The following is a 14,070-nucleotide window of genomic DNA, read 5'->3' as shown; positions in this document are numbered from 1 at the left end:
ACTTTTAAAATTTTGTAAATTTCTTTCTCTTTTTTTTTTATGTGTCCAGATCGTTTGCTCTACTTATATATTTCTTTTTAAGATTCTTGTGTGTCTTGTATATTTCATTCATTTATTTCATTCATTTATTACTATTAAAATAATAATTTTACCTAATAGATTGTAAATAAAAAGTAAAAAAAAACCTAAGAGAAAAAAAATAACTAAGATATTAACTATTTTTAGATAAGGTGATTCCACTTCTACTTTATTAATTATGATTACGATGGAGTCCACCGTCTTGGAATCTATTAAACCCATGGGTATGAATATTCTGTAATGTTTTTAACTGATTGACTTATTCGTAGGTGCCCTACCTAAATTTTTGCGTGACCTTACGGGTCGCTCAATTTTACATTTTCACAATATTGTTTTTGTTTAATGCATCGCAGTGCCTTTTCACATGTATAAAAAAATGTATATATTTTTTGCTTTTGTTGTGCGCTCTAGGTAGCGCTGTCGGTTCCTGCGCTCTTGGTAGTGCTGCCGCAGTATGGCGAGGCAGCGGTCCTTTGCAATCTTTTGGGCACTTCTTTTTTAGTGCCGTTGCAGTTGGTATTGTACGCGGCTTCTTTTTTGTATATACACTCGATATGCATTATATGTACATAATATATACTATCATTTTAAAATGTATACAAAAACAAGAGAAAATGCCATAGTCGAGTTCCACGTCTATCAAATACCCGTTACTTAGCTATTGGAAGTGCGATGTCGAATACGAGTAACGGGCATACAAATTACATGTAGAAATCGGACAAAGATATCGATTAGTAACCCGTGTGTAATAAACTCATAACAGACTGCTTATTCTTACACACTTCATTTCTGTCTTGCTTTAGCATGGAATTCGACAAAATGCGACATCTCCTCACAGTGTCACATCTCCTGTCACTGTGTGAATGCCGTCGCCGAGGCTACTATTACCGAAAAGAGGAATCAACAGTAAAATGTTCAGGAAGACTTTGATATCCACAATAGAGATTGAGACAGCCCCGTAAGTTCTACCTCGGAGCTGGAGAAGTAGTTTGATGATCTTCGGAACTTGCACACCTCCTCTCTAACAAACAGCGTAGTGTTGGGAAAATCGATTGGATCGCTAAATGGCGACTACTCTGTCACATCAGCAAGTTCCAGAACTAAAACACTTGAAAATGTTGTCACGATCGACCCAGCTAGTGGGTCAACGAGCTTAGCCATTGAAAAGCCATTGCTTAGCCGAAAAAAATCAAAGGCACTAAGAATCCAATTCTACCGCAAAGGGGATCGTTTCTATCCGGGTATCACAATTCCTGTCTCTAACAAACGGTACAGATCCTTTAAAAGACTCTATGAAGACCTAGCCCGTCAGCTGGAAGAGAATGTAAAGATATCGGGGGCTGTTCGCACCATCTACAACATTTGTAAAAAAAGGCGGATACTCATCGTTATTTTTACTACACTCATACTATTATTATTTATTTCCTATTTCAGATTACCTCCCTCGATGAGGATGGCCAGAGCTATGTTTTTTCCTGCAATAACGAGAATTTTAGAAGGTTGAGTACAACACTGGTTCACAGCCTTTGTGCAATCTGACGCTGCCCAACAATAGTAGCTCCAACAATCAACGACTGGCTAAGTGTCGACCCGCGTCTCCCCTGAGAAATGGCTTGCTTGCAGGTATCAGTCCTTTGACAGCGTGTGGCGGAGGAACCGACAACGGGAGTCCACTTATCGCTTCCAGATTGAGTTTCCGTGATTCATCCTCGAATTGTGACGCTGATACGTAGTGGAACGAAGCCGCGTCGTTGCTAAACGATTGTTTCTAAACAAGTGTAACAGCTCCGAACACGTGCTGACCGCCATATGTGAGAAAGGTATTTACTCTTTCAGTGGTCCAACTATCTGATTTTTTTTGGGTCGGAAGACTCAATGCGCAGAGCGCATTAACACTGCGGAAGTTAGAGTTTTAAGTTAGAGGCGGAGGAGTATCGAGCTATTAATGTCATACGTAAAACCATGCGTACGGCGGGAACTACCTGCAAGGGACCTAAGATGCCCAAAAAAAGCAAAAAAGTGTATCATCCGTTGTTTGATTCAGAGGTAGTCAAAGCAGCAACCTCACCAGAGGACGATAGGCATGCGACTTTACTTACGAGCACTGGTATAGAAATCAATGAATTGCCATTCAATATTCGCAACACATACACTCTGGGACGAATTATTGGCGACGGCAAACTTTGCCATTAAGATAAAACACCGACAAACTAGTGATTCCTATGCACTAAAAATAATAGACAAAAACAAATGCAAGGGCAAGGAACACTACATTGATGCGGAAGTTCGCGTCATGAAGAAGTTAAATAGTCCGCATATAATTTCGCTTATTTTGAGTGTAGAGAAAAATACAAAAATGTATCTTGTACTGGAATATGTAAGTGGTATATAGTGAATAGATTCACAGCATCTTTCAGCTTAAAAATGCTATTGTAATAGGTGGCGATTTATTAGACGCTATAGTCAGTCGCGCATTATGATTAGACTTTTAGGAGCAGCCATGACTTACCTGCATTCAATGGGCATTGTGCATCGAGATATAAAGGCCAAGAATCTTCTAGTAAGACCTGATTAATGAAAAATGCTGATCTTTAATATGAGCAATTATTGGAACCATAACCATTTTCAGGTGAAACTGGATAAGCATGGGAAAGTTTTTGAACTAAAACTTGCTGAGCATGTGAGGTAAATGATCTTCTCTATGCCGTGTGCGGGATGGTGCTTATGTAGCACCAGAGATATTGTTAAAAGTCGGATATGGGCTAGAGGTAAACAAATAATAGCATTATTAAAAGTAAATATAATCACATATTCTTATTAAAGATTGATGTTTGGGCTGCTGGAATTATTTTGTATATACTTCTATGCGTCTTTCCGCCGTTTCAACCAACAGGAACCGCTATTCGATGCTATTATCTCTGACATTTACGAGTTTCAAGATCCTTACTGGTCTGATATAGGGGACGGAGTGCGCTATCTTAGGGCCAATATGCTTCAGTCGGATCCAGACGTTCGTTTCACAAGCGAAGACATCCTTGATCACTATTGGACGATTGGAAACAAGATTTATAAAAGACTTTAAAAAAAAAATCGACCTCCACCCTTTAGCGACATACTTTTGTATTTCTGATAAAAAAAATGCTTTTAGCCTTAATTTATTTGTACATATACATCATATGTGAATTCTTACATACTGCAATGACAGCAAACAAAGAATTACAATCGAAAATTAATAAGAAATTTAAGCAATACTTAAATTCTTATATTTAACCTGTCTTCAGTTGCTTTCCATCAATGTATATCTTTTTAAACCATTTACAATTATATATGAAAATATACATATTTTTATTTCTTATCGTTTCACTGCATTTAATTCCGTTAACTTCATCGAAGGTTACAACTCCACTCCTACAACTCCAGGTTTTCTCCACTGCTGGGAGCTGTAAGTCCAGACTATGAAAACAGAACCTCGAAGTCTATGCAGAAAGGGGATCGCTATGTAATTCAAGATAGACTTCAAAGTAACACTGTGTAAGTTAAGCTGAATCGAGTCAGCCGGATGTGCGTGCAACAAAGTTGCGACACCCAATGGCGGTGTAACTTGAGGTCGTAAGAACATCACGAGGTCAGCAGATCCGATGCTGCTGCAGCACGGCACGAGGCGCATGGTCAGCGTTCTGACGACGCTGCCGGGTATCCATAGCTTTGGTTAGGCATCTAAATGTAAGCTAAAGTAAGTTTTTAAGAGAACTGTACCACTTGACCACACAGACACATACACACAATATCAAACTGCATAGCAACATATAAGTCAGACCCCAAATTCTTGGTGACAATAACAGCTTCGGCCGCGTTAACATAAACAATTGACTTATAGACATAAACATCCGTCGATACCGAATTCGTTATTCCCGCTAAGCAACCAAATTACTAACGCAGCACACATCCCTGCCTGGTAATTTTCCATGCGCCACGATCTTAAAAGAGCGCAGTCCACTTAAACATAGAAGAAATCCACTTGTGCTTCAAATAATTAAATTCAGCCAAGGGTTTTCAACTCGCAATCCAGCTTTAGATTTATTTCATCCACTGTACCCTGAAAAGGCGTGATTCAAAGTTGTATTTTTGCCATGAAATAAAGATTCTATTTTTTCAAAACTTGCAACCGAGAACTCGTTATAGGCGCAGTCGGTGGTCCTAGACCCGCAAAATAATCTTCGTGTGTGAATTAAAAGCTTCAACTTGCAAAAAAGTCCTACGAGTTTTCCAGTGCTAGAACACCATAAAGGTGTGACCGCTACTAGAAGTGTTAAAATTATAAATAAGTGATGCAAGTTCAAAACCACTAAAGGGCTACTGAAGCCCCAGGTTTTATGTTGTACCTAAGTGTAGCCCGCAAATCAAAATGCGTTACCGCTACGCGGAGTGACAAAACTTAAAACCACAGTGCAAAGTGCACTGACTAAGTTAAACAACACATCCCAACATGCAACAGCCAGGTGAACCAGTGCAACAAGTGCAGTTACTGTCGGAGAATGACTTCAACCAAGCACTCGGTCAAATTAGACAAGGGCCCATATTCTCTGGAGAGACACAAGCATTGAGCTCAATCATTAAAAGGATTGAGTTCATATTGCAGCTGTACCCAACGACGGATGTTCGCCAGACCCTTGTATTCTATAGTGCTAAAGAAATGCAGATCACCGGCGATGCCCAAAGGGTCTCAACCAAGTGCGACAAGGACTTGAATTGAGCTAAATGAAGCATTAATATCCGAATTCAAGACCCAAACGCCGTTAGAGGAGTTACTAAGACGACTCTTCAATACTCGATTCACAGGATAAGTCCGTAAGTTCGTCGAATAAATTGTATATAAATGTTTTGTAATTGTTAACAAATTAGCCTTAGAGAATAATAAACTAAACAATCAAATATACAGGAAAGCCATGAATAATACTGTAATTACTGTAGATATTATTATACGAAAACTCACAGATAGATTATTTATGCAATTGGCTAGGTACAACATAACTACTGTCAGCAGACACAATCTGCTGCAATGGCGACGACTGTGAAAACATGTGCCATCCTAGGTGCGAGACAACAAGGGATGTCTACAAGCAGAATTACATGATGATCGAATCAAGAAAGATCAGCGAAGGTGTATCTTGAAAAGGCCATAATAAAGCCCGTGCAGGCGGTGATCAAGATGAGGTAGAAGCGGATGGAGCAAACGCCTCAACAATGGAACCACTGCGCCTGCAGGCGGAACTTGGGTTGTTAGAAGAAGATAACATTTTACAACTGTGACAGCAAGTGCTACAGAGACGGAAGGAGCTTCTGTCGAGGACTGGAGCACGGCGGGTTGATTTCACTTGGGAAGAAAAAATGCCTGAGGCATGCAGTACACAAGCGGCACAGAAGCCCCTAGCGACTGGTAACACCCCACAGGATATACAAAGAAGCACCGCGCAGAAGTCTTCGCTGTATCCATGGATGTTGAGCACCAGTGGGGTGCGACGGCCAGGTCAGGCCGACCAGCAGGAAGAATATCCGCGGAGCAGCTGGCAGTGCGGAAAACCAATGTGGGTGAACTAGTAAAGTTTTCCGGGAAACCTGAGGACTGGCCCATGTTCTTGGCCACATACGATCAGTCAACCGAGCAGAGAATCTAATGCGCCTACGCCGCGCGCTTGAGGGACCAGGGAAGTTAGGAGCCTTCTGCTGCATGCAGACTGCGTTCCGCAAATATTGTTTTGGAAGGCCTGAAATAATCATTGACTTGCTGTTGAAGCAAATGAAACAATTCCCTCAGATCAGGGAAAATAAGTTGAAGAGCTTAGTCGACTTTGCAATGGAGGTGCAAAATGTGTGCGCCACCATGAAGGCGTTTAAGCTAAAACAATATCTAAACAACCCGGCTCTTACACAAAAGGTGGTATCAAAGCAACCCTGCATATTACAGACCTTTTGGGGAATGCATAAGATGACTCTGAGCGCATGTACCCTAGCAGAATTAGCAACTGCCAAGTGTGCTACGCATACCCATACTACGCAGATTCAGGAAAAAGCGTATAGCGATTGGAGGAGATATTGCAGAAATGTTTCACCAGGTGAGAATAATCGTTGAGGACCAAAATTATCAACGATTTGTATTCATAGATCCTGACATGCAAACTCCGGAGAACTACGTCATGATAGCGTGTATCCCCTCGATATAAACAAGGGGAAATACTCCAAGGAAAGCGTCGCCCTACTAAACGAGAGTTCCGAATAATGATGATGTCAATCTATGATCCGCTAGGACTCGTTTCATTCTAGGTGATGTACGCTAAAATAGTGTTCCAGGACACTTGGCGATCGGGATGCCAGTGGGACAATCCCATTTGTGAGGAAGAATGGATTAAATGTATGCGCTGGCTTACATGGAAAATGTCTATCCCCATCTATGATTGTCCCCAGATGCAATACGCCCAAGACGATGTCGGAGCATCACACACCTCGTAGCGCACCTTCGTAGACGCCGGTGAAAACGGTTTTGCAGCTGTGTGCTACCTACGTTTCAGTTGTGGCCCCGACATACAATGCAGCTTACAGGGCAGCAAAACAGACAAAAGCAGATATCTATTCCACGCCTGGAATTGATGGGAACAACTCTGGAAGCCAGATTAGCGTACTCAATGGAGCTGTCACTGACCACAAAATATAGCAAGTGGACATTCTGGACCGACTCGAGAACGGTGTTAAGCTGGATACGCTCGGACCAGAGGAAATACAACCAACTTGTTGCGTTTCGGGTATCCGAAATCTCCGAGGTCACTAGTCTGGAAGACTGGCGGTGGGTTCCGACGTCCCAAAATGTACGGACGAAGCGACACGCCCACGAAGTGGGCACGCGTACCCGACTTCACCGACTGAAGCCGCTGGCTGCGTGGAAGTTCCAGTGGCAGGAGTTCGAAGGTTGACCGACGGAAACGGTCGCCAAAGACAGCAACGCTGATTCTGAGTTAAAAGCGCAATTTGTTAGAGTCTGCGCTAGCGATGCGATCATGAGTCGTACCCCGCTCATTGACCGAACACGCTCTTCCATCTGGATGAGGCTCCTGCAGAGTATGGCTAGAGTTATCTGGAGCCTACGCCGCTGGAGAAAAAAGGACCTAATCCAGGTGGAAGCCGAAGATTCTATCCCAAGAGGATTGGACACCTTCTGGTAGCAGTCAGACGAAGCTCGGATAAAAAATACGGCGAATTGTTTACGTGTCTTTCTACAAGAAATACACTTCCTTAACCACAGACTCTTGTATTTTAGTAATTCGCAACTTCATAGTCCAGCGAGTTTTCCAGTTGAGCTTTGGAGCGACAACGGAACTAACTTCCAAGGGGCTAATACCGAGATACGAAGACGTCTTGAAGCGCTAGACAAGGACCAACTGACTAGGAAATTCACCGGTCGTGAGATGAAATGGAAGTTCATCCCTCCTGCATCGCATCTCATGGGTGGGTTTTGGGAACTCTTAAAGCGTTCGTTGAAAGCACCCCATGGAGCGCTCATGGAGGTAGATGATTGTCAACTCGCGGCGCCGCTGACCTACATCCCTCTAGAAAACGAGAACGAGGAGGCCCTCACACCAAACCACTACCTGCTTGGTAGCTCGAGTGGTAGTAAGCCGGCCGTGAGACCTACTACTGAAGAAATGCTGCTTTAACGAAGCTGGATGGCATCGCAGCAGCTTGAAGACATGTTCTAGAGGCGGTGGCTCTTGGAATACTTGCCGGTCATTACGAAACGTGGTTAATGGTACCACAACAAACCGCGAGAGGTGTACATCTGCGACCCAGACAACCCGAGATCCAGCTGGCCAAAAGGACGTATACTGCATGTTAAGATTAGCGAGGATGGTCAAGTAAGCAGCGCTGTGAAGACTATCTCTGGAATATACGTGAGACCCGCCACAAATCTTGCAGTTCTATCTATCGAGGCAAGGAGGGTAGAATCCAGCCGGAATATACCAGTGGGGAGTGTTACGATAGATTCTAAGAACTAGTTCGGCCCGGCCAATTTTTTAGGGTGCACTCCCAACAGCCGTTCCTTGAACGCTAGTTGCAAGGTAGGCAACTAAAAATTCGAATTGACACAGGGGCAAAAAACTACATCAAGCCAGTAAAGGAGCTTAAAAATGTGGTGCCGGTCGACTCCCCTTAAACAGTTAGTTCCATTCATGGTTCTAACAGGGTTCGCCAGAAATGTATAACGAACATTTTTGGGAAAACACCTGCGTTCATTCTTTTAGACGCGCTGACACCTTTCGATAGTATTATAGGATTTGACCTTCTAGCTCAAGTGGGAGCGAAACTGGACGCAGAGAAAAGTACAATAAATTATGGTTCTGTTTCTGAAAAGCGGCAGCATCACAATTGCGACAATGTACATTTTACTATCGTAAATGACATCGCCGTATCTGTAAAAGCTGAATTTCAAAACAGTATCACAAACAGATCTATTTATTGTTCAGCCACTAACGAGACACTGCCGGTATACTCCAAACTATACCCGCATCCCATGGGTCTATCCGAGTTTGTTAAGCGAGAAATCGCAGATTTATTGCAGAAAGGCATTATTAGAACTTCAAGGTCGCCATGTTAGCCAACATGGGTTGTGGACAAAAAAGGCCGTGATGATCTGGAGAATAAGAATAAGCGCTTGGTCATACCAAAGACACTAGAATAATAAGATGCGTATCGGCCATACATTGGTTTTGCCAAAGACACTAGAATAATAAGATGCGTAACGGCCATACATTGGGTTTGCACTATGCAGCCACTTTTTTGGTGGCGGCAATAATTGCTCTCTGCCCGCTCGCGTAAAATTGAGAGCATACAAATCTAAAAATAGAATTCACTTGCTTGTGTGAGTGAAAACAGTAAACAAAAAAGTGGGCATGTGTGCGTAGTTGTGCTAGAAGACAATTTTGGGTCCGATATCAATTTTGATCTAGAAAACGAATTTGAATATTGCTTTGGTCAATTTCGTTGTAATCTAATAATTCGTTGTAATCTTGTTGTCTAATAAAATATTATTTAAAAACTGATGCCGTGACTTTTATTTTTTTTTAATAAGTTATTTTAATATTTGTTAGTTAAAATCGGCGCTCAAATTAGCTACCGTTTACATATGAATATTTATATTTTTATTATTACTTATCTGTAATATACGTGTATGTAATTATTGGTACCCAGGGAACACCACCAGGGAACACCATTTATTAAATTTTTATAACATATAACATATCCATTATTACACCCACAACTCCCCATAAGATAATTATAATCAACATACACTAGTATAAGCTCATATACACACATTAATGTACAGGGTGTGTTATGAAAGTAATGCGCATGGTTTCATTGTCACGTAACTACATGTCGTAGCACGCTCGGACCTGTCCAAAAATTTGGGGCGGAGTCTCTCCTTTCCAACGCGCTCGGTCTCAGTTCGCTCTGAGCAATAGAAGTGGTAGGACGTGTCGTAGAGCGAAGTCATTTTTTTCTGTTGTGTGGAACAGCGGTACGCCATAAAGTTTTGTGTGCGACTTGCCAAAGGTGGATTATCAAAATTTCGCGAATAATGTTATGCACAACACAAATAAATCCCAACAATAATTCAAAACCTATTGTATCAAACCAGCAGGTTATGCATGAATTTAAGCAAAAGCTAAATCAGGGTAGAGCCCAGAACCCTTTAAATTACCCACAACAAAATAGTAAGGCACCAAACTCTCCCGTCAAACGGCAGAGAGAAAGTGCTAGTGACCAATACAAAATGGACACAAGCGAAAATTTTCTTCAACCAGCCTCGGAATCAGAAAGCGATCCAGAGGAGTAGGTAATCCATTCCTAAAAATTAAACTAAATAATATTACTCTCAAATGCCTAGTAGACACTGGTTCGTCTATCAATATTATGAACCAAAATTTCTTTAATTTCCCAATAAAATTCTCTAAAATGAAACTCCACACTATAAATGGCACTATAGTATTGAACCAAATCGTTTCATTGCATCCAAGCAAACTTTGTCCGACTAAACAAACATTCTTTATTCACAATTTCTCAGAAAAATATGATCTACTATTAGGCAGAAACTATTTAGAGTCAACCAACACTCAAATTAACTATTCAACACAAACAGTCAACTACCCATTTAAAATGTGGTACGATCACATCCAAACAGATGAGTCAAAGGTTACCAATGAGTACCCCAAGTCATCTAACCCAGAGGAAACCCCTCTACATACCCCAAAATAGGAGAAAACCCTCTGTAAAATTAAACGGAAACCCCACTTAAAACCAGATGAGCCAAAGCCATCTAATCCAAAAGAATCCAAAACTACCAATGAGTGTCCCAAATCTTCTGAATCTGTGGAAAACCCTTATTACCCCTTACATAGAAGAAGCCCTAGTAACATCAAAAGACGAGCTAAGAGAATCCAACGTATTCAGATTAGAACATCTAAATACGGAAGAAAGGGAACAACTTTCACACGTTTTGCTCGAATACAATGATATTCAGTACAAAGAAGGTGAAAATTTGACCTTCACAAGTACGATTAAACACTCTATTCATACAAAGCACGAAGACCCTATCTATAAAAAAACCATATAAATACCCCCAAGCATTTGACCAAGAAGTTAATAAACAAATCAACGAAATGATAGAACAAAAAATAATTAGGAAATCGAAATCCCCCTATTGTTCTCCAATTTGGATTGTCCCAAAGAAAAGCGATGCTTCTGGCAAACCAAAATTTCGATTAGTCATAGACTATTTACGATGAAATAACCATTGACGACAAATTCCCTATTCCCGTAATGGACGAAATATTAGACAAGCTTGGACGCTGTCAATACTTCACAACTATTGATCTACCTAAAGGTTTCCATCAAATTCAAATGGACCAACAGTCAATACCCAAAACCGCATTCTCAACAAAACATGGACATTACGAATATAAGTTAACAACGGACTCCCAGGTTAGCATCAGCAGGCCTATTTTTATTCCTCCTATTGCTATTAATCATTTTATTACCCATAATTTATTAATATTAAGCATTTAATATTATAATTATTACTCCACTCATGTATGGTCGACCCCAAATTGGGTCCACCCTAATTGGGCCGAGAGCTGAGCCAACATATTGCGCCCTTATGGGCCGTGGCTTTGTCCCATTGGCTAGCAGCGATCATATGACTTCTGCAAAATGCGCTTGGTCAGCGGTCTGCCACGGGTATCCGGTCATGCATGAGCTTTTGTTAGTTCTTAAGTTCAGTTCTGATTTTATATTTAATTAATAAAGAGCACAAGCTCATATATCGAAACTCCGGCACCTAGCCGTTAAACTATTTTATTACAAAATATACCGGCTGAGTCTCTAGGCCAGCGGTATTGAAGGACAGTCTCCTTCCAACCTAACCATCCTATTTCATCATATAAACAGGATGGCCAACCGGCCCCTCACTAGACAACTAGCAACAGCCAACCGGCTATCTACACTGGGAGACAGCGGCGAGGGATATACTATTGCCAACCGCCCACACCATCTTATAACTGACGCCCAACTACTCTTCGAACCTACCCTGAAGATCATAAAATGTAAGTGACTGTGAGACTAAGATAGCACCAGGTCATAATACTGTAATAAACGAATAAATAAAGTGTGCCTGTGAGTTCTGCATACCTCGCCAGTAAAAATTCCGTACAGTGAAAAATCCCGATATATATATTTCTTTGCATTTTTGTGTGGCGATTATGCCCCGCACCTTTCCCCTGGAGTACTCTGTGAATTTACTTAATTTGCATGTGTCTAATTTTAAATAAAAAAAAAAACGTAGAAATTTTGTTCCCAGTATATCTGTGTGTTTGCTAAGCCTGTGCTTCGCTCCAACCATTTCCCAACTGGAATTTTTCTTGGGATGTATAACTCAGCATTTTTATTGTGATGTTTTCTCGAATTTTCTGTGACTCCACTCTCTGTGCAGCAACTCCAGCAAACGATTGCTAAGTTTTACACACATAAATTCTGCGGGTTTATTATTATATTTTCTCTCAAATTTGTTATACTTCGCCCACTGTGTTGTGACTCCTCTAAAATATTGTACATCGTCGCCAGACCCTGACTTAGCTACAAGTGTTGGCCAACTAAAAGCGGTGCACGAAACGCAAATTTTACCTTTATTCGCCACCCATATTACTGCCAACTACTTCACTCAGCTTCATTTGCGGCCGATGAATTGGGAATATAGGGAAGTGAAGCAAGAAGTAGTCAGTGACGATAGTGAAGAAATCGGATTTTGCCCCGCAGTCAGACATCCAGACGCATCAGAAATGAATGCAGAAATGGTCCAAGCGCTCATAACAAATGCCGTCAACGCCGCGCTAACCGCACAGGAGCAGCGCTGGCGGGCAGAAATTGAATCAGTTAGAAACCAGGTCAGCTCGTTAACTGTGCAGGCACCCCAAGTAGAAGTTTATGAAAGGGTAACGCCAGACCCCAGCATAAAGTGTGATGTCAAGTTAGATATTGTGAAATCGCTCCCAACCTTTAGCGGCAGCCACGATGAATACGTGTCTTGGAGGCAGGCCGCATCAGATGCGTACGAGGTATTCAAGAGATATAAGGGCAGCGAGGCCCACTATGAAGCAGTGGTAATTATTAAAAACAAAATTTGTGGTAACGCGCGAGCGCTCCTCACGTCACATAATACTGTGCTAAATTTCGATGCAATTCTGGCTAGGCTGGACTGCACATACGCGGACAAAACGTCCCTACGAGTATTACGTCAAAATCTCGAGATGGTTCAACAACGTGATGCCGATCTTATGGCATACTATGACGAAGTCGAGAGGAAACTCACTCTCGTCACGAACAAAATAGTTATGTCACATAATGCGGACACGGCAACTATCTTAAATAAGGAGGTTAGGGACGATGCCCTACACGCATTTATTGCTGGGCTGAAAAGACCGCTCAAAGCACTGGTGCTACCAGCACAACCAAAAGACCTTACGACTGCGTTAGCGCTTGCGCGGGAGGCTGAAAATAGCATTGAAAGAAGTGCATTCGCGGCGTCATACGCGAAGGCCATCGAAGACAAGGCCCTTGTGCACGATGGTAACAGGCGTAATAATAAATTTCAGGGAAAGCAATGGAAAGGAGAGGATAAAAATCCACACTTCATTCCTAAGCAATTCCAAAGCAAGCCCCAAGAGAACAGCCCCTGGCAGAAGCGCGGGGACCCCGAAATTGTAGACCATAACAAAGTACAGCCTATGGAGATCGACCCTTCGACAGCCAAACTTAGACAGGAAACAAATTGGGGAAAGCCTCAGGATAATAGCAACAACAAAAGACGGAATTCATCTCAGCGTTATTCAGGACAAAGACGCCAGCGTGTCAATAATATAACTCAATCCCACGAGCAGGAAGAGGCAGGGTATTTCGTCACAGCTGAAGCGGAAGTCGCCAGCATTGAAGAAGGTAACGACTCCGACGAACTTAGAGATCTGTTACATTTTTTAGGGAACGCTCCCGACTGCCGTTCATCGAACGACAGTTGGCTGGTAGAACACTAAAAATACTTATCGACACGGGGGCGGCAAAGAATTACCTTAGGCCCGTAAAGGAGCTAAGAAATGTAATGCCGGTCGAGACCCCCTTTACTGTGAGCTCTATTCACGGCTCCAGTGACGTCAAGAACAAGTGCATAATTGCGCATTTTTGGGTTAGACGCCCCATTTTTCCTGTTGGACACACTGAGCACGTTCGATGCTATAATAGGCTTCGACTCGCTAACGCGAGCAGGAGTAGCATTGAACTTAGGCGACAGCGTAATAAAATACGCAAACGTCACTGAAAAGCTCAAATTCTTTGACTGTGAAAATGTTAATTTCACTAAAATTGATGACATAGTGGTACCAAATTCGGTGAAAGCCGAAT

The 14,070-nt window shown here is 42.0% G+C and overlaps 1 protein-coding gene and 1 pseudogene across 1 annotated transcript in view; one reads left to right on the top strand and one right to left on the bottom strand.

The window, feature by feature from the left end:
• The first annotated feature begins 298 nt into the window (after positions 1-298).
• On the top strand, positions 299-3,160 carry LOC26525966 (annotated as a pseudogene).
• Positions 3,161-3,704: 544 nt separating this feature from the next.
• LOC26526775 (dynein regulatory complex subunit 3) overlaps positions 3,705-14,070 on the bottom strand; it is a gene marked incomplete at its 5' end in the record, with an annotated part of 49,578 nt that continues 39,212 nt past the window's right edge. The window contains one exon of the mRNA XM_026983573.1: positions 3,705-3,764. Coding sequence (XP_026839374.1) covers positions 3,705-3,764 — 60 coding nt within the window. The remainder of the gene's footprint in view (positions 3,765-14,070) is intronic.

Source organism: Drosophila erecta, unplaced genomic scaffold (genome assembly GCF_003286155.1).
Source record: "Drosophila erecta strain 14021-0224.00,06,07 unplaced genomic scaffold, DereRS2 tig00000365-arrow-arrow-pilon, whole genome shotgun sequence".
NCBI lineage: Eukaryota > Metazoa > Arthropoda > Insecta > Diptera > Drosophilidae > Drosophila > Drosophila erecta.
The sequence above is the reverse complement of the archived record's forward strand: the minus strand, read 5'-3'. Positions and strand labels throughout refer to the sequence as shown.